General features: G+C 39.3%; 1 protein-coding gene across 1 annotated transcript in view; it reads left to right on the top strand.

Moving 5' to 3' along the window:
- Window positions 1-26,939, top strand: part of PJA2 (praja ring finger ubiquitin ligase 2) — a 29,061-nt gene extending 2,122 nt beyond the window's left edge. The window contains exons 3-9 of the mRNA XM_032206035.1: window positions 8,624-8,815; window positions 10,714-11,770; window positions 14,777-14,947; window positions 17,668-17,779; window positions 24,881-24,995; window positions 25,324-25,442; window positions 26,763-26,939. Coding sequence (XP_032061926.1) covers window positions 8,624-8,815; window positions 10,714-11,770; window positions 14,777-14,947; window positions 17,668-17,779; window positions 24,881-24,995; window positions 25,324-25,442; window positions 26,763-26,813 — 1,817 coding nt within the window. The 3' untranslated portion in view covers window positions 26,814-26,939. The remainder of the gene's footprint in view (window positions 1-8,623; window positions 8,816-10,713; window positions 11,771-14,776; window positions 14,948-17,667; window positions 17,780-24,880; window positions 24,996-25,323; window positions 25,443-26,762) is intronic.
- The last annotated feature ends 222 nt before the right edge of the window (window positions 26,940-27,161 follow it).

The raw sequence follows: 27,161 nt of genomic DNA, 5'->3' as shown, positions 1-27,161 counted from the left end.
ATATTTGTAGCTTGGTAGCAGCTTCAGAAAACTGGTCAGGTACGAATTTTAAGCAGTTCTCCCAGTCAGGAGTCTGCAACAGTAATTTTTTTTCACTCTTAAAAATTGACTCCTAGCTATTAATTCTATAATGTGTCTCTAAGACTGGCATAAGAGGCTTTCAGTGAAAGGCGATTGTTTTTTAAAAGGAGACAACAAGAAAATCAAGTATCTGTACCATACCCAGTGTAATTGTTGCCATCTCATAGAGCATTTCAATTGTGTAACACTTCAGAAGTTTGTGAGAAGTAAAATGAGAAGATGTGCAGGAGATTTTTCCCTCTCTGCTATAGTAAGGGATGACGTGAACCCCATTTCTATGTTCTTGTAGCATATACATCTGGAGGTCAGGTGGGCTCTCCTGGGGGGTAGTAGGGCTGTGGGAGTGGGGGGGGGGCCTCAGGAAGGTCCAGCCCAGCCGCTCTGCTCTGCCAGCGCTGGGTGTTTGTATGAGCCCTGCTCTCTGGGCTGCAGCATGACAATCTTCATCCTCCTCTTCCCCCCCTGCAATCCCTCTAAGCTGTATGGTGTTACTGCAGGTAGAAACATTTCCCTTTTGTCGCTTGTGTTGTTTCTGAATGTCAGGGAAATCTTCCTTGCTGCAATTTAAGACCAACTTTTTTTTTCCCCCTCTGTGTGTGTATGGGCAGGTATGGTGCTTAAAGCTCTTTGCAGAATGCTAGATCCAGTTTTAACACTGATCAGCACAGAAGGATTGCTTTGCATGCCTTGCAGCCCTCACTCCAATACCACTCACTTCTTTGGTGTTTGCTGCGACAGAGCAGGAGTATTGACTGGTGTAACATGTGGGCCTCTGCAGTCCTGTGGAGCTGCACATCACCAATTGTTCTTGCTTTGGCAGTTTGCTCCATTGCTTAACCCCACCTGACAGCAATGTCCTGCTCTTCTCTTTTTCAGAGCTGTCTCAATTTCTCCCCAGGTGCATTAGGATCACTTCACATTGTACTTCTGAACTTCAAAAATCTGAAAGGCCCAACCAACTTCAGGAGAGCTCTCCTGTCTGTCAACTGAATCAGAGGCTTTTGTTAGCCCTGTATCCAAGGAACACAGTACTGCTTGTGAAAGGAAAATGTTGTTCAAAGCAGTGAGTTTTCACTGCTCTTTGGGGAAAAAAACAAAAAACAAACAAACAAAAACACTTCTGAAAACTGCTTTCAGTACTTCTTGTAGCAGATGAGGGTTCATTCGGTTTTGGGTTAACTTGAATTTAATAGAGGCAGTTATGTAAGATGAGAGAGATGACAATGGAAAAATACATCTTTGGGCATGATCTGCTGCTGACCTGTATCACTCTTAAGAGTTTCGAGCACGTGAACTTCCACCCTGTGATTCTGTTGTCATCTCCTTGTTGCTGTGTTTGCCAGGGAGAGGGGAAGTGACTGTTCCAACTTCGTAAAGTATGTTGAGGTTACCTACACTAACAAAACATAAACCTGAACCTTCTCTGCTTAAACTGTTCAAAAAGTTTTTGACACTTTTAGTTCTGGCTTCTACTTGTGGCCTTTTCATCTCTAAAGAGACACATCCTCATCTCAAAAGTTTGTGATTGGAACTGAAATTGAAAATCACAGTACAAAAGTCAGAGGCAAAGGGAAAAGAGGATGGATTGGGGTGGGGGAAGGCTTTGGTGGTGTTTGCTTAGTGCACAAGTAATTCTGAGTGTGAGAGAAAAGGAGATAAACCCTGTGATGGCAGTCTGAAAAAAAAAGAAGAGTGAATTTCTGGATATCAAATTAAAAACAGGAGATGAGAACTCCTTCCACACCGTTATTTTGGTATACATTCAGAGTGTGAAGATTTCAGTGCTTGGAAAGGAAGGGAGGAGAGACACACGGGTTCGGCAGGCGGCTGGGATGGAGCTGGCTGTCCCGCAGCAGCCCACGCAGCGCTGTGCCCTGCACCTGCAGCCCCAGGCCCCAGTTGTTTTGTCTGCAGTGGGACAGAGCTGGCACAGCACCAGGGCTGGCCCCCAGAGCCAGCAGGATGGGGTGGGCAGCCCGAGGGGGGCAGGCACCAAGGCAGCTGGCCCAAACCTCCCAAAGGGACATTTGGGGAAGGGGCTCTTGTTAAGGAAGCGTTGTTAGGGAAGCGCCTGTCCCCCCATGCAACTGCAACACATTGAGGCCCTCCTTCCCGAGACATGGACAAAATTTACTCCTTGGTGGAAAGGACAGAGTAATTGATTTCTCTTTTTTCTTCTGCACAGACTTTGCTTTTCTTTTCCTCTGATTAAACCGCTCCTGATCTTAACCATGAGTTGTTTTGTGTTGTTGTTTTTTTTTTTGCCATCCTATTTTCTCACCCTGTCCTGAGAAGGGGGAGAGAGACAGCGGTGTGGTGGAGCTGATCTGCCCATCAGTTGTTTAAACCACTGTACACATCACTGCAGGGGCTGCTGCCAAAGCTAGGCTTCTTATTTTTCAAGCTGTAATGCTCATTCTGTAAGGCAGGGTGGGACATGTTCTTAATTGGTTAGTGCATGCGATACATACACCATCCTTATCTTTAAAAGCTTTTAGTGCTTCAGTTCCTTAATCTTTCCTGTCTCTTGAGTTGAGTTTTAATGTAGAATTTCTGCTGAAGGTATTCCTCAGGATAAAAACTGGAAAAGCAATTATTATGGTAAGCCAGAGCTGGCAGTTGGTAGGACAGATTTGCATGTCCTACCAAAGTCAGGGTTGAGTCAAAGTCAAGGCAGAGGAAAGTGATGCGTTCAGACTATTTTCAGTTCTGTCTCACTTTACAAGAAAGTAAAGTGAGCGGGGCTAAAATATGAGCAAGGCAGTGCGAAGAAACCAGGCCTAATGCAGAAGTTGAACACACATTTGGACGAGCTAACTGGTAGGAAGACAGTGGAAAAATCAGTGCTGGAATGGTTACAGATTAGTACTCAGTGGAGAGTTGATAGCTAAGGGATGCAGGAATTTGGTAGCAGAGTTTGTGGTTTGCCGGTGATCCCTGCTTCTGGCTGCTTGCTTCTGGCTCTGTTCTGTCACGGCAGCTGTGCTGATGCAACTGTCATCTAAGCATAAAAAAATGGAAAAAAAAAAAAAAAAAAAAGACCTTAACGAGGGGGGATTTGGTGAAGCTTAGTAAGTTCAGTTGGTCCAATTTACAGCTTGGCAGCCAGCTATGGTAACCACAGCTGAAGCAGCATCAGAACAAGCCTGCCTGACCCTGGCAGCTTGTCTGCAGTGAACAGACAGCTGTGCAGGGGATTCTCTGCACCCATGCTGTCTGGAAAAGCCTGGGTGAAGCTTAGGAGTTCATGCAGGATCTTCAGCTTTAGGAGAATGTCTAGGGATAGAAAGGGGCTGTGTCAAGATGCTGGTTTGTAGCAGCTCACCAGTTCGGACTCAGACCCATTCTACATGGGAGGTGATGACTGGGATCCACTTGCAAAGGAAGTTCTGGACTTGAACTAGTTCTGTGTTTTTCCTTTTTGCATCTTAACTAAATACCAGTTGCCCTGTGGCTATGTTTAAAGCATTTTGTTCAAAGCAACCGTTTAGAGTTTCCTGCATATATTTGAATTCACTGTTACTTGTGCAGTACCAGCGCCTGTTCCCCTTAAAGCCTTTGGCAAACTTTTTTACAATTTAGATAGAGTTGTGATTGTATATGCTGAGTATCAGCATATACATCATTAATTGATATTACGGATATGCAGTCAATGCCCCAGATATTAACCATCTTCTTTTAGTGTGCCTATTGACTAATGCAGAAATAGAACTATTTGTATGATATGCCTTAATGGACTGCAATATATCAGAAAATAAATTTTGCACTTACAGCACAAAAATGAATGTATAAAACTGCACATTTTCAGAGAAATCCTAAATGGAAACTGTATTTAGTATTAAAGTGGAAAGAAGCCACTATCAATTGAAACATCTCATTGGTGTTCTTTTCCGTCTATTTTGCTATTTGCAAAGTGATTCAGATCAGTATCAGAATATTTTGCAGTGGCCTTTCTTCTAGGAGTCTTTCATTTTAAAGTATGTGTGTGAGGGGGATAACTTCTTTTTGTTTGCTAGTAGTATTTGGTTTTGTTCATATATTTATTGCCTTCTTAGGCAATTCCAAGGGATGCCTGCTCTGTTAACATAGTCTAACACTTGAGCATTTGCTTTCTAAGACAAATTGTATTCATCAGCAAGAAAAAAGTAGGAGTGTTAAGCCTTCCTCAAATTCATCTGTAGACCTCTGCTGTTGACATAAAAAGCTTTTTTTCTGAAACAGCATTTTAGGATTTCTGTCATCTAAATCGTTGATTAATTTTGCCTAAAATACAAATGGTTAGCAATGTGCTTCATCCATGATCACCAAGCATTACCACGCTATTAAATCTCTAGGAAATGGTATGGTTTTGGATGTCTCCTTTTCCCTTCATCTGTTCCTCTGTTTTCCCAAAGAACAATCTTACTGCTCTATCTGATTTAATACTCCTTCGAAACTGGGACCTTGGTGCAGTGTAAGGGTGCGCTGGACCTGAGTCCATCCCTTCCCTTTCTGCCCCAGTAATGCCCAGCCTTCCTCTCTTTGCCTGTTTCCAGATGCCTGCCTGTGTGCTGCAGCTCTTAATGTCCATCCACTGTTATTGAAGAGAGAAGGAGAAGTACAGTCTGGCTCTGACCTCTTTACCCTCCTGCTGCTGGAGCTGAAAGGCCATGCAGCAAGCCCTGTTGCAGGGAGCGTGGGGAGGGCCATCTGTGAGGGCACACAGAGCAGACACTGAGGGAAGTGTCTCAGAAGTGTGAGAACCTAATTCTGGTACTGCATGCGCATAGGATCACATTGCCACCCGGTGTTGTTATTTTACTGTCACTAGCATTGATCCTGCTTATATCAAAATTGATAGTCAGGCTTGTAGTGCCCATCAGGTACAAACACGTTGGCACCAAGTGTGCATGCGTGCTTCTAAGCTAAGAGTTTAGTTTAAATGACTTTGCAGGGCTCTTCACAATTAATTATTTGCTGTGTTCTTGGAGTTCAAAAATATAAACTTGATGTAGTTAGTATTTTCATTAGCTCTCCAAATAACGTTAAATGCAGAATAATTTCTGTCATTCAAGTGGACAAGGTGACAAAAAGCATCTTTTTTCTTCACAAACAAACATTCAGATATCTTTAATTGCCTGTACTGTATTTCCAAAGTTAGGCCCACAGTGGAGGAAAAAATACATGGTTCATATTTGCAGAAGGGATCCTTTGCACTACTGGGTTCCCGGAGACCTAAATTGGTCAGTCTGTTTGGAGGTGTAACCAGGTGATGTTTCAGACATTAATGAAGTCATTGCTTTCTGCAATCTGAGCTTTTCATTGTGCATTTTGGGAACCACTCTCCTGGGTTCTGTGTCTTCGTTAAATCCATATCCAATAATTTTAAACTTCTCTGCTTAATAATTGCTGTTAATGAGCCTTTGAGGAGTTCAGGTGACAGTAGTATCCTTCTGAAACAATGGAGGTGTGGGTATAAACATCTTTAGCTTGACATGTAATTAATGTCTTTAGCCTGTTTCACATGCTTCAGTTACTTAATCACCGGTGTGTGGCATCAGAAGAGAAGCACATCCTTTCATCCTGGCCTTGGGTATTACGAAGATATATCCAAGAGTTCGCTTTTGCAGAGCTCTGCCTTGTCAGCAGCAGTTGAATGTGTTTTGAATGGGCCTAGCAAACTGAGCTTTGGCTGCCAGGTAGAGCAATGGCCACTTCTATGGTTGGCTTAGCTGGGGGAAGAAACTGAGAAAATTTATTACGTGTTGCAAGGAACTTGACTGTGCGAAGGATTGCTTGCAGACAGGCGTCTAGCTTTAGATGCCTAAATGCTGCCTATTTGAGGCATGTAGGTTCCTTATTTTGTTAACTAGGTAGATCTTTCCTCTTCCCTTAATCCAAATGTGAAATCCAAACATGCAGTAAAAGGTGAAAGCTTTCACTATTTTGATCTAATAAACCTCTTCCAGGACAGAATTCTCTTAAGAACAACTGAATACAAGATGTATATTCTGCATATGGAGGAATTACTTGGGGGAAAAAAAAAAAAGGCATTGCATCCAGCTTTAAGGTTTTTACCTGCTATGAACATCAATCACAGAATCACAGAATTTCTAGGTTGGAAGAAACCTCAAGATCGAGTCCAACCTCTGACCTAACGCTAACAATCCCCACTAAACCATATCCCTAAGCTCTACATCTAAACATCTTTTAAAGACTTCCAGGGATGGTGACTCCACCACTTCCCTGGGCAGCCCATTCCAATGTCTAACAACCCTTTCAGTAAAGAAGTTCTTCCTAACATCCAACCTAAAACTCCCCTGGTGCAACTTAAGCCCATTCCCCCTCGTCCTGTCACCAGGCACGTGGGAGAACAGGCCAACCCCCACCTCGCTACAGCCTCCTTTAAGGTACCTGTAGAGAGCGATAAGGTCGCCCCTGAGCCTCCTCTTCTCCAGGCTGAACAAGCCCAGCTCCCTCAGCCGCTCCTCGTAGGACTTGTTCTCCAGGCCCCTCACCAGCTTCGTCGCCCTTCTCCGGACCTGCTCGAGCACCTCCATGTCCTTCTTGTAGCGAGGGGCCCAAAACTGAACACAGTGCTCGAGGTGCGGCCTCACCAGAGCTGAGTACAGGGGGACGATCACCTCCCTAGCCCTGCTGGTCACACTGCTTCTGATACAAGCCAGGATGCTGTTGGCCTTCTTGGCCACCTGAGCACACTGCTGGCTCATATCCAGCCGACTATCCACCATCACTCCCAGCTCCTTCTCTGCCTGGCAGCTCTCCAACCATTCCTCTCCCAGCCTGTAGCTCTGCTTGGGGTTCTTGTGCCCCGGGTGCAGGACCCGGCACTTGGCCTTGTTGAACTTCATGCAGTTGACCTCAGCCCATCGGTGCAGCCTATCCAGATCCTCCTGCAGAGCCTTCCTACCCTCAAGCAGATCGACACACGCACCTAACTTGGTGTCATCTGCAAGCTTACTGAGGGTGCACTCAATGCCCTCGTCCAGATCATCGATGAAGATATTAAAGAGGACCGGCCCCAGCACCAAGCCCTGGGGAACGCCACTAGTGACTGGCCTCCAACTGGACTTGACTCCATTTACCACAACTCTTTGGGCCCGGCTATCCAGCCAGTTTCTAACCCAACGAAGTGTGCGCCAGTCCAAGCCAAGAGCAGCCAGTTTCTTGAGGAGAATGCTGTGGGAGACGGTGACAAGAGCCTTGCTGAAGTCAAGGTAGACCACATCCACAGCCCTTCCCTCATCCACCCAGCGCGTCACTTTGTCAAAGAAGGAGATCAGGTTCGTCAGGCATGACCTGCCTTTCATAAAGCCATGCTGACTGGGCCTGATCGCCTGCTTCCCCTTCAAGTGCCGCGTGATGACTCTCAGGAGGATCTGCTCCATGAGGTTCCCTGGCACTGAGATCAAACTGACAGGCCTATAGTTCCCTGGGTCTGCCCTCCAGCCCTTCTTGTAGATGGGCGTCACGTTTGCTAGCCACCAGTCGACTGGGACCTCGCCCCGTAGCCAGGGCTGTGGATAAATGATGGACAGTGGCTTGGCCAGCTCCTCTGCCAGTTCCTTCAGTACCCTCGGGTGGATCCCATCCGGCCCCCTCGACTTGTGCACATCCAAGTGCCGTACCAGGTCGCCAGCTGTTTCTTCGTGGATAGTGAGGGCCACATCCTGCTCCCCATCCCCTTCCACCAGCTCAGGGTACTGGGTATCCAGAGAGCAACCGGTATTGCTGCTGAAGACTGAGGCGAAGAAGGCATTGAGCCTTCTAATTGAAGGCATTCAATTTTTAAAAATAAAAAATAAGGAGTTGCATTCCAAGAGTTTGACTCTCTTGGGTGGACATCTGTTCATGAAGATTACTGATGTTTTAGAGAACAAACTAACAATTAAGCAGTGTCACTGTGTTTACACTTTGTTGTTTCAACCAGTTGAATTAGTGTGGTAATAACAGGAATCATACATGGGCTGTTGCCTTGTATGGCCATGCCTGAACTATGTAATGCACTTGGACTTCTCTTCTCGAAGGTGTAATTTGATTATTTGTGCTTTTCCTGTCACATGGACAAGACAGCTAGTGCTAGTTGTATTGTGCTGCATTAACTGAAATCTCTTCTGTTATAGCACTCAGAAATGTCTTGCAAGATGACGTATGTATCACGGTGTAGAGGAGTATCACATCCAAAGAAAAAATGAGGTCATGTAGTATCTGGACTTAATTTCAGTTTTTTATTAAGTCTGTTACTTGCTGCAAGCATGTTAAGAGGAGGGAAATACTGGTACTTGTCAATATTTAGTGTAGATCAGAATCCTGTTATGTGCTTTCACATATACACAGAGCATGTTAAGTTCTTAAAAAACTGTATGTTAGTGAATTTCAAAACTTCAGTGGAGAGAAGCGGGAAATTCCTTGCTAAAACAGAGGAAAAAAACAATCAAATTGGGGAGGAAGAAAACTTTAAGATAATGCTGTCTGACAGAGTCTTCTTGTTTGTTTCTTCTTTTGTTTGGTTTTGTTTTTCTTCCTCCTTAACCTTGTCTAGCAGCGGGCCAAGAAGCTGGAAAACCTGCGTTGCCAAAACGAGTAGGTGGTATTGTGGATAGAAGATCTGAAACAAGACATCCTTATATCAGCATTATACCATCTTTGAATTGCCAAGATGGATGTGTATGCCAACGCAGTGGAGAACACAAGAGATTAGAGCTGAACAATGTTCAGGAAGAGACTTCTTCACGTATGTGCATCTCTCTGTATATATTCCATTTAACTGCAACTTGAGGTGCTTGGGGGTGGGGAAGGGAAGGCAGATGTTATGTTGGAATTAGTTTAAGCCTGTATGACACCTTAAAAGCTCTCCTTTGTTTATATCAGTTGGGCCATTTTCATTTTTTTTGGCTTAATGAATATCAAATGAATATCATTAGTGTTCACTAAATTGTCTGATGCAAGTACTTAAAAATTTTAAGTTGGTATTAATGGACTTGGAAATTTAACTACAAGAGAAAAACATTAAAACAATGCATTGTAAGGACTACATAACATGCTACTTTAAGAACAGGCAGAGGTAGGAAATCATGTAAAATAATAACCATTCCAGGGTTTAAAATAAAAGGGAAAACAGAACAGCTTAAAGCCTGAGGCTGCCAGGCACCTCTGCCCAAGCAGAGTGACCTAAAGCAGGTAACCAAGGACTGTGTCAAATCAGGTTTTGAATATCCCCAAGAATATATCCTTTTACCAATCTTGCATGGTTGCTTAGTTGCATTTAAGGTGTCAGGTCAATTAATAAAGAAATATGCAGCTCATTTTAGTTAGCAGTGACCCGGCACAAAACAGAAATAAATCAATCCAAAATGTTTCTCAAAGAAATCTGAAAAGCTGTGATAGGAAAAGAGATCAAATAAACAAGCATTTTGTTGTTCGTTAATGTAGAAAACAAGTCACTCTTAGAATTTACATGCATAGCAATCATTACAAACAAGGAGATAATACTGTCCAAAAGGCACATTTTTAATGACTCCTAAAGTAAGAGCTGGCACAGGTCTGAGTATCTGAAATAAAAAGGTGGTAGTGTCATAGAGGTGGAGCTACAAATAAAATAAAGCTATACAGAGATGATCCACTTCACCTAAGTCTCCAGGAACAATGGTGTATGATAAATTTGATAGTAGTATAGTATTAACTTTTTTTTAAAAAAAAAAAAAAAAAAAAAAAAAAAAAACAAAAGAGCAGTTAGAAAACAGTCTACAAAGGAGAGAGAAAATGTTACTTTAGAAGTTCTGAGGCTATGAGGCTATGCATATTTCAGTGTTTTTCTCTTGTAGTTAAATTTCCAGGTCTGTTAATACCAACTTAAAATTTTTAAGTACTTGCATCAAGTAATGCAAGCCACTGTATGTCCAGAAACAGTTTGAAGCTTACAGATGACTTGAAATAAACATTCATTTTGTCGTGCTAGTAACAAACATATTTTTACCTTCTTTTACCTTGCTGCTGAGTCTGATATTTATTGTCCCTTTTATGCAAGAGTTGTTCAAGTGTAATATAACCAAACAGAATTTGCAGTGATGGTAACTACCATCTGTAAATTCCACGTTCATCTCTGCTATTATTGTCTTCTCATGAAGAGTTGCACTCACAGCTGCATGTACAAAATACAATGTTATTAGTATGTAATTTATTGGAGCAATAAATGGCTTTATCTGAGTGTGGCAGGAGGCACAATTCAGCTGGTTAATGAATGGTTAGTTCATTTTTTTGCATGTGGAAAGAAATGTTGCAGCTCCTTAAATCCTCTAGTGTATTTCAGGTTTCCTGTTCTCATCTTAAAATTCCATTTTAATTAAACAATGTAAGGATGCTGCTTGTGAGCATGCTTCTTTAATATTTGTCTTTTGCTGTTGCATGCTGAGCTGAAATTTTATCACTTAATTTTTTTTAGGCTTAATTTATAGAAATAAGACTAAATATATTAATGAAGGATGGCTATGTCTCTGCTAAATTCATCATCAAATTGCATCACATCCTCAGTAAACTACCTTTTTCATGAGCAGATTTTATAATTGAGAATGTCTCCATTGGTTTTGGTATTTTTTTTTTTCCTAACGTATTTTCTTGCAACTTTCTGTGTAGGTTCCAGGCCGTTAGTTCAACTTCGTTCATGTTTATGGGATGAGATACTGTTAAAAAATACTGCAACTGGAGAACCTGTTTGTCAGACTAATTTGAGCCGAATTTTAGAGACAAGCGCTTTACCAGTTTCTCTAGCCTCTTATGAAGTGGAAAGCAACCAAATCACAGGGAACATTCAGAATCCTGATAAAAATTCTGAACACGTCACTGAACATGCTTCTGGAGAGTCTAATGATTTGAATGGTCACAATGGAATTGCTTTTGTAAACATCGATTCTTATGAGCCAGATAGCAGTGATGGAGAAGATGATGATGGACAAGACCAGCTATGTTTGGGAAGAGAAGAAGCAGGTGTATTTCAGGAAGCACTAGATGACGTAGTTTCTGAGTTAGGAAAAGGTATAGAGGCTTTCACTGACTTAGAGTCCCAATTGTCCACTCTTAGCCGCAGAATTTCTAGAGAATGTTGTAAGGAAGTAAGACCAGTGCCTTTAACAAGATATTTGAGCATAGATTCAGACATGAACCATTCAAACAACAAAACACTTAAAAAATCCCCTGCCGAAGGTCAAGCCATACCAAAAAGTAACCTGACTCATGAAACACAACAGGTAAATCTAGTAGATACTGAAATTTGTACCCCTGTAACAACTTATAATGAATTAAACCTCAGTGATGACGAGGCTGAACAAGGAAATCCACCTGAGCTAGCAGTGAGACCTAAAATAAGAAAGCAAAATCCCACAAGCCGGTTGGAGAGAGAGACTCATCTGTCTGATGATGAAGAAAGCGAAAGCACTCCTAATAGGGGAAGTGAAACTGCTAAAATCCAGCAAGGCTATGATAAGCGTACATGGAGAAATGACAAAGAAGAATTGAGTTTCGCTGCGTTCCTCAAATCCAAAAAGTACACAGATTCTCAAAAGAACACTAGCACAGACCTAAGTAGAAACACAACAGCTCAAGAACAAAATGATGACTTAAACAATAGCAATTTTTGGGATGCGCTTGAATGCTGCAGCAGACACTTACCACAGCCCCTCAAAGATGAAGACAGGTAAAGTACCATTTTTATATTTGTATTGTGCTGAATTGTATGTGTAAGCAATGTGCACATCTTCATAATTTGTCAGCAAATGGGACATAGTAACTCGAGGAGTTTTAGAATGTAGTCATAAAATGAAATGTTGATTTATCCCTTCAGCTCTCCTTCACCCCTCTCCAAGGCAATCTAAAGAAATGGTACTTATGGCATTGTAGCAAATTAATATGATTTTAATATTTTTCTTTGTAAAAAACAGTGGAGTTAGGTGCATAAGAATTATGTGAGGAAAGTACTGTTTTTTGCTTGAATATTTTTCCTTAAAAAAAAAATCATGGGGACACAAATGTAAAATGCAGTCTTGTAGTATTAGTGTGTACAGATATATATACTATAGATCATTTATCTTGAACTTTTAGTTTTCAGTCTGTTTTTTTATGTTCTAATACTGTGATAGTTAATATGATATCTATTTTTTTTTTGGCAGAGAACTCAGTAAAGAACAATATCTTAGACCATGAGTGAATCTTTAAAATGTATTTGTGGAAACATTTGTCTTACATCGCTGTCTTAGTTCTTTTAATGATCGTTAAAAAATTTATGTGGGAGTTGATAGAAGTTACCCAAAACCAAGTAAAAATGTAAAACCAAATAAAAATGTATATGTAATGTCTAAAGATAGGAGAAAGGAGAATGCCAATTGGTGCTGGCTTTTCCCTCACTATATTAATACCAACTATCCTTTTGTGTAGGGTCAAATTACCTTAACACTCAGGAAGGCTACTACTTCTCTTATTTTTAAAGAGAGGATGGAGGAGAGAAGGAAGACCTTGTTCAACATGCTTTTTGGCAAATTACTGTTCTTTTCCTGAGAGTTTCCCTCAAGATTTGTTATTTTCAGGATTTTTTTGGAGTCAAATATACTGTCATGCAGAATATTGATAATCTTTTCAGACTTTGTGGAAAAAATTCTACTTTGTCATCTCTGAAGAATAATTTGATAGAGTTGGTTAATACCGCGCTTTTAATTAATTTTTAATTAAGGTTCTTCAGATGAGTGGGTGTTTCCAAAATAACTATGAATGAATATTGTTTCAGAAGTACAGATTCCAGGCTACAGCCTGGAAGCCAGGAGCAGTATTCAGGCTTCCTTCTGTTTTGGATTGTCTACCCAAAAGGTAGACTGATTTGAATAAACCTTATATTGATGAACTTTATTCACATGAGGGTAATTAAGCACTTTTCGCTGTGAATTAAAATTAAGTAAATGATCTGTTTGAGAGTGGGGAAAAAAAATGCATTTAACCCTGTTTTTGGTAAATGTGGTAGTGCTTCCTTGCTTTAGTGTTTTTTCTCTTTTTTTCTTCTAGTTTGTTTTCATCTGTGTGCATCTGTGTTTGCTGCTAGGTTTCATAAGTTTAGTAGCCTGTGTTACCACAGACTTTGTGGAGAAAACAACATGAAAAATCGGCATAAATTCTTATCCTTTAAATATTGCAGAGTCTTGGTTAAAAGAGAAGAAAATCTCTAAGGCATTGTAAACTGTTAGTAGACATTATTTTACTTTTTTCTATTGAACATACAGGCGGACTTGCAAGTGAATCCTTTCCTTCCCTGTAAAGTTTACTTTTTTAACATTTTCATTGCTATATAATATTTTTTTTCTACTTGTGAAATGCTGTTGCTAGAATATTAAAATGCAGTGGAGGAAACAGACAATACTGTACAGTTATAGTGCTGGCTTCCATGATGGAGTGATAGCTTGTTGTAACAGGGCATGAGAGAAATATAGATTGGATTTGAAAAAGTGACTGTCTTCTTCATGATGGAAATTACTGACCTACTAAACAGGAAGCATGCATATTCTTTAACTTAAGCATAATCTGTGTTTACCCTCAAAAGATGTGCTCTTATAAGGTAAACTGTCAGTGTCTACTCTGTACAGAGACTTTTCTACTTTTACAAGGTGCAATTTTGTGTTTAAATGGTTAGTCCATATATAAGTGTTCAAAAATGTATATGTAGCTGTATAAAGAGCAGAGCTGGCATGTCAGACTATATCGTGCAACTCAAGTTTCACTTTTCAACCCGGAGAGAAGTTCACCATCCTGATGGCTGCAGCATGGGGCTTCAGCTCTCATTTATCCCTTGAGGAAATGCCCAGCTGTTGTGGTGATAGCATGTATAGACTGTATGAGGAAGAGGAAGCCTTGCCTAGTTGCTAGATACATGTGTGTGCTGAACTGGGAGGGTTGTGGTGGGTCCCTAGGGAGGGCAAGGGTGATAGAACAAGGAGCATGTCCTTTACCTCCCACCCTGTAGTGCTGGGATCATGTGGCAAGGACAGGCCAGTTTGGCTAGAAGGTCTGCTTCCAGAAAGTCCACATGCTAAGTTAATGTGTCATGTTTTGGCAAGTGACAAGTCTGTATGTAACTCAATAATCACTGAGGGAAGCTCTGTATCTTTGTAGAATTTGGCATAGTTAAATCCTAAGTTTTGAAATATACACATGAAAAGTTCTTGCATTGTTTGCTCTGAATGACTGTAGACATAACCTTTTTTCTATTTTGAATTAGTGCATGTGTGTTAACTTTAATGAGAATTTTATAGGCAGAATATTGGAACAAAGTTGACTACCAACATAATTAATATTACTATAATCTGTGTTGGAAATCATTACTAGATTATTTTTTAAAAAAAGGACGGTTCTCAATCTCTGGGTTAGCCTTACAGTATGTTGACCTTTTAGAGGGCGAAGTACAAAAACATCAACGTTCAACTTTAGTGGGTGAAATGCAGGATCAATTGTACCTGGAAAAATTTACTACCATTCATCTGTTCTGCTGGTGGGTTAATTATATACCTAATACATTTATAAATACCAAAAAATTATCGTAGAAAAGTAGCCTACACTGACAACAAAGCTTTGTACAAAAGCAGGAGGACACAATGTTTGTATGTTTGTTTTCTTTCCACTAAAGCAGTGGTTAAATTAATACTTTGCTTTGTTTATATTGCAGCTCAGAATGTAGTGATGGAGAATGGTCTGCATCTGGGCCTCTTTGTTTTGCTGCTGCAGTGAAGTCCTTAAGTGATGAGAGCTGGGGGACCCTCCCAGGCAGGGAGGAACATGAGCCTGAAGAGGGTAACAGTGGTATAGAAGTGTATATAGGCTCCGGTTTAGGTGGAAGGTATGTTTTTATTTCACTAAGTAACTTGTTCCTGTCAGCTCTGACATCATCAGTAACACAGTAGCCGTGTGACAGTGGATAGAATAAAATAAATTCTAAAGGTGCTCACTATCTTAGCAGTAACCACTTGCTTACATCATAATAACCACAGTAGTTACTCATTTAAAATCAAACGAAAAATGGCATGTCATACAAACAATACTGACTATTTTATGAAAGGTAAAGAAATAATAAGAGGGCACTGACATTCCAATAATGAGGAAAAAGTAGCACCTATAGGGATAACAGGCTGGATATACTGACCTTAAAATGCCAGGTAAGACAAGCTAATTGTAAAGAGGCATACCATACATTATACATCTTCTGATACTGCATAGTACTCCTTGCAGAACTGTTTGTCCCTGCTTTTCATATTCCAGTGAATGGAACTGCTACTTCTTATTTCTGCAGCCCTATCAGTGATTAAAGTAAACTGGAAAAAAAAAAAAACTGTAAGCTCTCAGCAAGCAAATACTTCCAATCATCCACTGCATGTTTTTTAAAGTGTCTGCCAATGTTGCAAGACAAAACTTGTAGCTATAAATAGGCAAGGAAAATATTTCTAGGCATCTAATACTGACCTTTGATTCTTAGTTTGAGTGCTTGTAGTGCAACAAGTCATGCCTAAGTGTTCTTTCTCCTGCTTCTGCTCTTAGGCAGATGGTATCCAGCACCAAGCAGTCCAGATTTATTACTGCCTTGCTAGTATTGCTGTCTCCTGAGGTTTGAAAAATTAGCATGGCTTTATGAAAAGTAATCTGTTTCAGAACAGCAGCAATGGAGCTGTTTATCCTTTAACTTTCTGTGTGTGAATAGCCTGCAAATATACCCATTTCTAAAATGATTCCTCATCAGAGGACAAATAAACAGGAAAGTAGGATTTGCAGTGCTGTGGTTCTAAACATCCTGGTGACTTGTGCTCCTCTAGAGAATCAAAGAAAAAGAAACCTTTCTCCTCACGTACGTGTCTTCTCTTACAAATAATATCTCTGCATTTAGGCCAAGCTTTCCCCATGGAAGGCTGTTCTAGGGAGTTGAGAGAGCATTTATTTTTTTTGCCTTAGGAGCTTAGATGAATAAAGAAGTTGGTACCGAATCAGCTGTGGCAGGGATACTGCCTGTACTGGAGAAAATGCAAAGCAAGTCCCCTTACTATGCTGCTGGCCTTGAGTATTACAAAAATAATTTTGCCACAGAATCATGTATCTTACTAAGTTCTTAGTTTGTATGGGTTAGTTGATACCACTAGGACTTTTTTTCCCCACAGCCAACATTAAATCCCCAGTCTAGGACTCTGTAGTCTGTGAAATGCAGCTTCAGCTGTTGATGTAATATGTGTACCCTCTTGTATATATTTGTAAAATATAATCTGTAATATGTGTGCCCACTGGTATGTATTTGTAAGTTCTCCTAACTTTTTAGTATTAGCTCTTTGATTTTTTTGAAAGGGGAAAAAAAACACTTTTATTTGTTTGAAGGGAACTCCCACCTTTGGAGGAAGTGGAGTTTCCTTGTTTACAGTACCCTGAAGAAAGTAGCAGTGATGAGGAAAATCATCTAGTTAGTGAATTTGTGCATCCTGGCTTATTTATTTTGGATGGAAACAACAACCTTGAGGATGACTCCAGTGTGAGTGAGGACCTGGATGTGGAGTGGAGGTGTGTATGCCTCTTGTAGTTTTCTGCATTAATTTTGGAGGTTTTGTAGTTACTGTTTTCTTTATTCTGAAAGACATCAAAATACATGTGGCTATCAGTACGCATATGCTTCAAGGGCTGATAATCTGATTTTTAAGTTTTAAGGTACTGCAAGTGTTATGTTTCCTTTAAGAAGGAAGAAGAATGTAGATCTGCTAAATCAGTCTGATCTGAGAAAATTCTGGTGCGCTAAGATGGATGGATATACTTATTCAATTGATTTTTCAAGATAAGAGTAGTGGAAGTATAAAAGAAAGTAAAGTAATATGAATGTAGTCAACATTCAAGTCAGTAAAGCATTTTAACTGTGGTCTTTTCCTGTTTTGCACTTGGTACAATTCAGATACTGTAAAACTTTTTGTTTCTCTTTGGAACGACATTTGCTTACCTAACATCACAATTTTGAATATTTCAGTCAATCTTGTGTCATTATTGCAATATTCTTCATCGATTGCATCAATCTTCATCAATTGCAATAATTTTTATTGCAATTACTCTTCTCAGTTAGAGGAGTCCTGCAAATAGTAGGAAGAAAGCAATCAAAGCCGCTTGCAAAGCCTAATCCTAGAATAATGTTTGGTTTGGTTTAAAGTGAAAGTAAGCTAGAGGGAGTGTTTTTCAGTAAGATTTAAAGCTGCCTCTCTTCTACTTAATAATATAACAAATTGACTGTCAAGCACTTCAGAGCAAAGCTCACCTCAAATTCATCTGAGGTCTGCACTGCTGGGGCTGTAGCACTGTGCTCGGTGCAGACACTGATAGTGGGGATGCTGGTTCCAGCTGGGCCCTGCAGCCAAGATGAGAGCTGTCTGGGTGGGTGTCTGGCAGCCAGCCGAGGTCAGAGCTGCCTCCATAACCATAACCACCTTGCGAGATAATACACGCTCATTAACAGGTGATGTGCAACAACTTAATGTGCCCAGCCCTCATCTTGTTATATTAACTTTGTAATGTTAACCATGCTTCCTAACTCATGTTCTACAGGCTGCTGGATGAGTTTAATGAAGGCCTAGGAGCTGCTCAAGCCATTTCATCTGTGGACCCCCAGTTTATCACGTATGTGGCACTAGAGGAACGCTTAGCACAAGCTATGGAGGTATTAAAACACAGCAATTTAATTTTGTGTGAAATAAAACCAGAGCCCTTTGTTCTTGTGTTGTGTTTTGTTTTGTTTTTAGTATGCAAATATTCAGGTCATTAAGTTTCAGATTCTCTTTTTTTAAAATATAGATATGAAGGTGTTCAGGCCTTATTTCAATCAGTGTTTGGGGAAAAAGTAGGAATTGTACATGTGTTCTTGGTAGTATTATATAAGTGGCGTTGTGACAATTTTTTTCTTATTCAGAAGTTGACAGAGAACTAAAAAACTAATTTCTTGGTCCATCTTGAATTTTCAGGTATGCAAACTTGAAAATAAAGCTGTTGTAAGTGATACAGAGCAAGAAGTTATGATCAGCACTACTTTGAGAACTTTACTATCTTTTTTCCTCTAAGAGAAAATAATTTCTGCAAGTATAAACACATCATGTAAATTGCTGTAAAGATGTTGCTAAATTCCCTACATACCAAAAGAAAGTTTATACCTGAATCTGTACCTATAGATTATCCCAGCTTTTTTTTTTTTAAAGAGCTTTTAATGGAAGTCTTTATTTTTTATACTTCACCACAAGATTTTTCTGGTGTCTTGGCTCCATATGTATTTTTAAAATCCTGTTTATCTTTACCTTACACTAATAGATTTCATTTCATACTTTGGGTAAATAAACTGTCATGGTTACATGGTTACAATCTTTGTTTTCCTGTTTGTTTTTTCTTGAGTTACATGATGATGGTCACTGTCAGAATAAATATGGAGCTAGCTGAAATTCAGGTTGATGCAATGTGACAATTCCTGCACTGCTAGAAATCTTCCCTGCAGAATATTTTCCAAAATAAGAGTTAAGTGTTTGGTAGACATAATATGGTGCTGCAACAATTAAATTGAATGGTTTTGTTTTACGTGAAGTTTAGAGGGCAGCAAGGGGCAGCTTTGCAACTGGCTTTTAGTTAAAAGGGGTGAATAGGGCAGGCTGTGTCATAGGATGCTTGCAGGCACAATTCCAAGGACATTTTAAAATGTTTTCTAAAGCTGGCTGTCAGTGGAAACAATCATAAAGCTTTTTTTCTTTCCTCATAGATAGCAGTGAAATCAAACATTTTGTGAATTTTCTAAGGGGATTAAAAGCTTGTTCCCTGAAGTTGGCAGTCATTGAATTTCCGTGTATTGTGCATCCCTCAAGGAATATGGGAGGTTAGCATTATTTATGATAGAGTACCACAGGGTCCTCTTCAGCTTTGTTGGATCTTGTTAGTGTTACTTATCTGGAGATATTTCAAAACTGTTTATCGATGTGTCTGTTGATATCCTTATTGTAAAAGCAGTATTTTGAAGTTGTATGGCGAAAATCTATGCCCTTTTCATAAGCTGCCAGTTCTCACCACATCAGACAAGGGAGAACTATAGAAGCAGTTGACCTCCTCCTTACCACCAAAGAAAGGATCTGTGTAGAGAGGGGAAACTAATCCCATCCTTTTTTATCTGTATGTTAACACTTGAAGAGGTGACTTGAGGTTATTACAGATCTGACACTTTGTTTCTCATTACTGTGCAGCAGCATTCTGTAGCTCTTCTGTCAGAAGAAATGTGTGGACTTCTGTCAGGCTGACCTGTAAACACAGCTGTAGGTGAATATATATATGAGGAGCTGCTGTAATTATGTTAGTGTCTCCAGGAACTGAGCGCCGTTGAACTTGCATGGCAAGCAGTTAGATAACTTAAAATGTAGTTATTCTCTGGAGCCTGTGGATCAGGTCGCTCTGGATATTGGACAAGAGGGAAAGCCAATTTTCTGAAATAGTATTACTACTTGAAATTAGCACTCGAATCTCTGAAACTTTATGGTGAGCATAAGAAGTCTGGCATAATTGGAATTAGTCAACAGGAAATAACTGCTCCATAAGAAGTTTCTAGTCTTCAGAGTTTAAGGGGAAGTACATTAGTGTCATACTTGGATAGATCCTTAATTGTTTTTATATATAATGCTCTCAATCTGTATCCTTTAGAAAGTGTACTGGTACTATCTGTGTGTCAATTTCTGTATTGTTGGCACAAAAGAAAATACTCTGTAAGAAAATCTAGAATATCTGTGTTGCCTGAAATAGCTAGATGTCTTGCAACAGCTGATTAATATATCAGCTCCTTGTCTTTCCTGAATATAGTGTGTCCTTTCAGATCAAATCCATCAGTACTCTTCTTTCTTCGAAATTTTAACTTAAGAAGCAACCTTTTAAAGGTGATATTCTCATATTTTTATTTGACTAAACAAAATTAATATCCTTTCTCTTAAGGGTTATTACCTCCCATCTTATCTATCCATCCAGAATTAATTTCGATTGTTTGAGATCATATCTTTTAACGATCACAGCAAGATGTAGGATATAATGTTTTCTGGACTTGTGAATGGCTATTCTGATATAATCTGTATTAATAAAATATGATGTGACTTTATCTCTCACTGGATTAACGAGGACTAGAAATTTGTGTGTGAAAGCTGGAACAGCAACCTCTAAATAAACTTCCCTGGTAATCAGGCAGCTGTAGACGTAGGATGTAGAATTCTGTTCAACAAATATAAAAATGAGAAATCGTTCACTGGAACAGTGAATGACGTAAATGTCATAATGTTACAAAGCCTCTTCCTTATCTTTCTCACTGTGGTCACAGTGCTTGGTCAGAAATCCAAAATGCGGAATACAAAACTTTTTTGGGGGGAAGAACTTTATTTAAAAATAAATACATTTTGTGATGTGAAGAACAAACTGAAGACTTCAAGTTTGAATAAGAGACTCTTGAAAATATCTTCTCTAAAACTAGAAAATCCAATTTTTGATGCAGTACTTTTTAATACAGTCTTTTTATTCATTATATAGGAAATGTAATACAACAATTTTTGTTCTGCAGTTTCAATTAACTGTACATGTATATCAGGTAAAGAGATCACTAGGAAGGATATCCTAGGTACTAAGGTCAAGGTGATGAGGCTTTAGAGCTCTGAAGGATACAAAAATTAAAATGCCAGTCATGAAGAATAAAGATGTGATTCTATGCTTCTCGTTTCCCTCCCCAAGAGTAAAGGGAGTGATTTCATCTGTTCTTGACATAGCGCATTTTATTTTGGAGATCAGGACTTGTTCTGTTTTTGCTAGGCATTTTTCTTGCTTATTCTACAGGGAGATTTGGTTCCAGTTCACTAGATATCTTTCCTGCTTGTTGTACATCTTTTGCTTTCACCTTGCGGATTTTACTGCTTGCATGTGTTTTTCCTTTCCCTGTATGAACAACTTTCCCTGTTTGAACCCAGGCATATTATCTGTATATTTATAACAGCTTTCCAATAGAATATTTGTTCTTGTTGTGGTATTTGTAGTCCAAGTATTCAAAAATACTTTCACCTAGTTGTCAGTTACAGTGTTTTAGCGTTTAGTGTTATTTAGATCTGTCTTTAGGGCCAACATGTTATTTAAATCTTGCTTAGTCTGATTCTACCTTATGGAAGATGTGCACTGCACCTCTGCTTCTGTTGTGACTTTAAACTAACCCATTTGTTTCTTGGTGATGAGGTATCTTTGCACCAGAGGTTTCATAATGTAGAAGTCTAAGTTTTGGCTAGCTTAAAGTACTGTGTCTCTGAAAAAGATGAAATAATGCCCTCATGCTTAAAAAGGGGGGGGAAAAAGGAAAGCCTGGGGAACTACACACCAGTCAGTCTCGCATAGCAAGGTCATGGAGCTTGCTTTCCCTGCAAGCTATGGAAAATACAGGTGACTGGTGACAGCCGTCACAGCTTCAAAAAGGGCAAATCTTGCCTGACAAATTTGGTGACCTTCTACAATGGGTTTACAGCACTGGTGTATGAGGAAAGCAACTGATGTCATCTATCTGGGCTTATGCAAAGCACTTCATACAGTCCTGCATGACATCCTTGTCTAAAATGGAGATAAATGGATGTGATGGATGGACTATTCAGTGGATAAGGAACTGTTTCTATGGTTGCACTGGAAAAGCTGTGATCAGTAGCTCAATGTGCAGGTGGAGAGTAGTGACGTGGTGTTCCTCAGGGGTCTGAATTAGGACCAGTATTATGGAACACTTGTCAGCAGCATGGACAGTGGGATTGAGTGTAATCAGTAAGTTTGTGGATGATGACAAGCTCAGTGGTATGGCTGACAAATTGGAGTGAAGGGATGCCCTCGAGGGGGAATCTTGACAGGCTTGAGAGGTGGACTTCTGCAAACCTCATGAAGTTCAACAAAGTCAAGTGCGAGGTCCTTCATCTGGGCTGGAGCAATCACCAGTGTCAGTGGGTGATGATAGGTGATGATGTCAGGCTGGGTGATGAATGAATTGAGAGTAGACCTGTGGAGAAGGACTTGGGGATACTGGTGAGCAAAAAAAAAAAAAAAAAAAGAAGAGAAGGCTCCAGGAAGACCTTAGAGTGGCTTTCCAGTACCACAGGAAAGGTGGGGAGGGACTTCTTACCAGGGAATGTAGTGACAGAACAAGGGGTAATGATTTAAAACTAAAAGAGGCTAGCTTCAGATTAGACATAAAGATGAAATTCTCCACTCAGAGGGTGGTGAGGCCCTGGCAGAGGCTGCCCACAGAAGCTGTGGATGCCCCATCCCTGGAGGTGCTCAAGGCCAGGCTGGGTGGGGCTTTGGGCAACCTGGTCTGGTGGGAGGTGTCCCTGCCCATGGCAGGGGGTTAGAGTTAGAAAGTCATGAAGGTCCCTTCCAACCCAAACCATTCTCTGATTCTATTTCTCTGTTTTGGTGAACAGGTTGGATTGAGTTCTTAATTAAAACATTAAAAATTTGTCCAAAAACTGTGACCTTATTCAGCCTGTTACTGATTTACTTAATCCCCCTTTGTGAGTCCCACACAGCTCTGTTACCTAAAGAAACTAGTAGATTCTTCAACTAGACAGCTCACCTGTGATGACATTACTTGTTATTGTACTCTATTATAGCTCAGTTTTCTGGGGAAAAACAAACAAACAAACAAAAAACTATCCAGCAAAACAAATTTGCTATATCTGGGTGATGAGGGAAGGGAGAATTCTGTCACAACTGTGAGATCTGGAAGGGAGAAAAAGCAAATGCATATTAAAAGCAATCAAAAAAAAAAAGCCATGTTCTATAAGACTCTTGGGTTCTGCTAAGTAGTTTGTCCTTAATGACCTATGTATGTGGGTTGTTTTGGTTTTTTTTACTATCACTTTTTAAAGAAGTTACTTAACTGGGAGTGTTAGAGTAGCAATATAGAGCAGGTGGGGTGTGCCTGCATTGTTTGTGATTTTCATTTCTGAGTATTTCCTGTGCGGGTTCACAGCTGTGAAGTGCTCACACACCTGTAGCCCATAACACCCCTGGTTTTAGCAGTGTCCAACATGTGGCTTATGCAACATGGAGCAGTAAACAGTCACATATGAAATAAGAAAATTAGGGTATCTCTGAAGCCTTGAAACCAAAGTTAGAAAAGTTATTAAATGGACCTTTCTTTGGTTTGCTTTTTTTGAAGATGTAGTTTTAAACATCACTTAAAGTCATTGTGAGGCTTTCCATCTGTGGTGCTTGTTATGTAGCTTTCAAAAAGCAAGCAGTACAATGTAAATTGTTTTCTGTTTTGTTGTGCTAATATTGGATATAGGCACAGAGGTTTGACACAGGTAATACTGCATCCTTCTGTCTGCCTTGGAGCTTATCTAGCTTTTCCAGCTGTAGTATTTAATTAGATTAACTACAATACTACTACCTACAAGTTTTTCTCAGACCTTCACAGCAGTAGCAAAACACCATTGCAAATACTACAGTTATCCTAATGGTAGTAAGGCAGCATTGTCTGTTGTGGCAGAACAGATCGGTTTTAAGCTGTTGACTTTGAGGAAGGTACTTGTTTTGCAGGTAGACTTGTGTACTCCACCACACCAAACTGTTCCAGGGTTTGCTTTAAACTGGCATTTCTAGGTGAGAATACTTGTGGCAGTAGGAGCTTGAAGTATTTGTTAGCTCATGCTGATCTGTGTTGCCACAAATATTTGACTGTAGGTGTAAAGCTGTTAGGTGGAATGGTTGCCAGAGCTACCTTGCCACTTTGACGAGCAGATATGTAGTCAGGCTGCAGCTGATAACCTTCTGTAAAGATCCAGAGGAAAGACTCTTGAAAGTAATCCAATGTTTCTCTAGTTTGTTTTTCAGTTATTAGGTAAACCACTGACACTATAAAAATGGCAGTTTCTCTTAAAATTCTTGCCTGGAAGTTTGTCTATTAGAATAAATGCATTTCATCCTGATTAGAACAGAAAGTAGTTGTACTTGAGGGCTGTGCATAGTTCATTCGGGATATGAACTCAGTGCTTACGTGTTGGTGACTCTTCAGTTTTAGTCTGCTGTATTGCTGTATTGATTGCTTCATCAGGTATATCTTGTACATTTCTTAGAACCTGGATTTGCTATATTTGCTTTCTTGCTATGCTTTTTTTTTTTTTTTTTTTTTTGCTGAAGATCCTTTCCCTTCCAGTGTCTTAGGTGGTTGAATGTATGATATAAACATCAAATTGGCCTGCTTTGGCATTGGATTCATAGTGGTTTTGTATGATGAAAAATGAGATTTTAAGTTTCAAAACAGGATGAATTCAAAGAGCAGGCTATCTTACACAGATGAGAAACATCTCTGTGGATCCTGCTTTTTTCCTGAATGCTTCCATTGAGAATGCTTACATTAGCCCAGGTACATGATATTTGTCATATCTGAGTAATGCTGTAGTTGAAGCCAAGAAACAAATTAATAAACTTTTCTTTCCGGAACGTGAAATGTAGTGAAATGTACTGGCAAGTTTTATTGCATTTTTGACTTGTTCTCTTTTCTGAAATTTTGTAACACGAGCAGACATTCATTACAGAATAAGTTGTGAGTCTGTACTGATATTTTAGAAGTCTTAAAAACAAGCTGTTACTGTTTTGACCTTCAGTTTCAGCTCATTCATTACAAAAATAAAAATGATGTAATGGTTAGTCTGACAGGGTTTCTTTTCTTATTTGTTTTTATATGGAAAAATATAAAGTGAGTAAGAATTTGGTCTCTGCTCACCCTTTTCAGAACGCTCTGGCACATTTGGAGTCTCTTGCAGTTGATGATCAACAGGCGCATCCACCAGCTCCTAAAGAAAGCATAGATTGTCTGCCACAGATTATCATCACGGATGACCGTAATGGTATGGACAAAACAATTAAGAATTAATTTCTGTAAAGTTTATAAGATCAAACTTAGCTTTTTATATTAGCATAGATATAGTATTTTAATGCACTATGCAGCTGACAAGGCTGTTGTAAGGTTTTGAATTTTGATCTAGACTGAATATAACCTTTGGTCAGTTTGGAAAATTAATCTTCAGTAAGTGTGATTGTATTTCATAATTATTGCATTATTGGTAATTTTGGTATATATTGTTTTTAACTTCAGTTAATGTTAGATGTAAAAATAAAAATAAAAATAAAAAACAACACCCAAAACCTAATGCTTTTTCTATTTCATGGCTGTAGGTCAAGACCAGTGTTGCTGTACTATCTGCTTCAGTGAATATGTGAAAGATGAAATCATAACAGAGCTACCCTGTCATCATTTGTTTCACAAGCTCTGTGTCACTCTTTGGTTACAGAAGGTAATTGAAACAGGATGTTTTTGTTTTTTTTGAGTACTTGTGTCCTAGTAGGAAACCTATTAAAACCTGTAGAAAAAGTAGGAGCAAATGCCATGAAATAACTACCTGTTATTTATATGCACTATGGGACCAAGCTCTAATGCAAATGAGGAGATTAATTTATATCCATAATCACCTGAAGGGGAATGACCTGGCCTTTGTTAGGCATGGGTGTTAATAATGTAAATAAAATATTATTAGTATAAATAAACTGATTACTATAAATCCTTAAATCTGAACGCTTATTTATGTAGACTGGAGCGTAGTGGTGTTTGAACGGGAGAGGACTTTTGTGTGGAAAAACTTGGTTTGCTTTCAGTAAGAATGAAGAAGACAGATGCTATACTTCACTTGGTTAAGAGAAGTTTTCTTTACTATACCCCTCCTGGAAGTGAAGATAATGGCTTGGTTTTCTCTGAAGAGAACCAAGTATCTGTCCTGCCAGAATGTGTCAGGCCCATTTGTTGTAACAGATAATCTTGAAGAAACAAAGAGGAAGTAAGAATCTGCTGGAATACATGTAGACTAATTTACAATGTGAACCTATAGTAAACCAATTGCATTAGATTTTTTAATCATTTGTAATTAGTTTTTCCCTCAAAATATTGAGCATCGTGCTGAGATGAGACTAAAAACTGTAATTGATTTACTAGTATTTTTGTCCACACACTTGCACACTGCTTTACAGACAGAATGAACCTGGATTTGATGGCTCTCAACTAGTTTGTTAGAAATAGTGCTGAACATACAAGGTAATGCATCGCTTCCTCAGGAACTAAACAAAAAAGGTTAATTGATTCAGACTAGGGAGATCAGATGACCTCTAGCATGAATTCTTGGTGGGTTTATATTTTTTGTACCCTGATAGTGTTGATTTCAAGGTAAATATTGCTTGTATTACGCCTTACTTTCTTCTGCTGCCACAGTAAACTGCTCTTGCCGATGACTATGATGTAATACTTTTGTTAGATTTGGGTTGTACGAAGTTTTTCATTGGAGTAATGGGGCAAACAAAAGAGTTCCCAAATGTAAAATCCTCACTTTGAAGAAGACCTTGCTAGAGTCTGATGTAACCTTCATATACCTGGTATAAGAACAAAATGTACCTTTCATCAGAGATGCAAGATTTCTTAGCTCCAGTTATCTGTCCTGTCAAGTGTGGCTTTGAGACAGTACTGTTGTTAAGACATTTAATACTTTGTAGATCATAAACTTCAGCTTTTCAATGAAACGGAATGCAAACTATGTGAATGACCCACTTTTTTCCTCTCTTTCTTGTAGTCAGGAACATGCCCTATTTGTCGCAACGTGCTTGCACCCGTGCATCCTTAAACAGCTGCTACAACTGCTCCCTTTCTATCTGATCATGATTCTTCCATCTTCTGTTCAGAATGTTACAAGAGCTCCAAACTCTAGCATCTGAAATGAAGTCTCCTTCGCCAAAATAAAAATGTTAACTTTGCCTGTTAAATTGCAAAAAAAGAAAAAACAATTGTATATAAAATATTACATGTAAAATACTTCATATATTATATATTTCAGTTTAAGAAGAAGATGCTAGAATTTATAAACTTATTTAGGTTTGCAATACTTTAAATTTCTAAAGTCTAAAGCTTGTATTATGATAAATTTGTCCAAACAGATAATTAATGTGGCACTGTCTCTCTAAGTACCTGCAAC

Source organism: Aythya fuligula, chromosome Z, assembly GCF_009819795.1.
Source record: "Aythya fuligula isolate bAytFul2 chromosome Z, bAytFul2.pri, whole genome shotgun sequence".
NCBI lineage: Eukaryota > Metazoa > Chordata > Aves > Anseriformes > Anatidae > Aythya > Aythya fuligula.
Note: the sequence above shows the minus strand (reverse complement) of the source record. Positions and strands in the feature narration are given on the sequence as shown.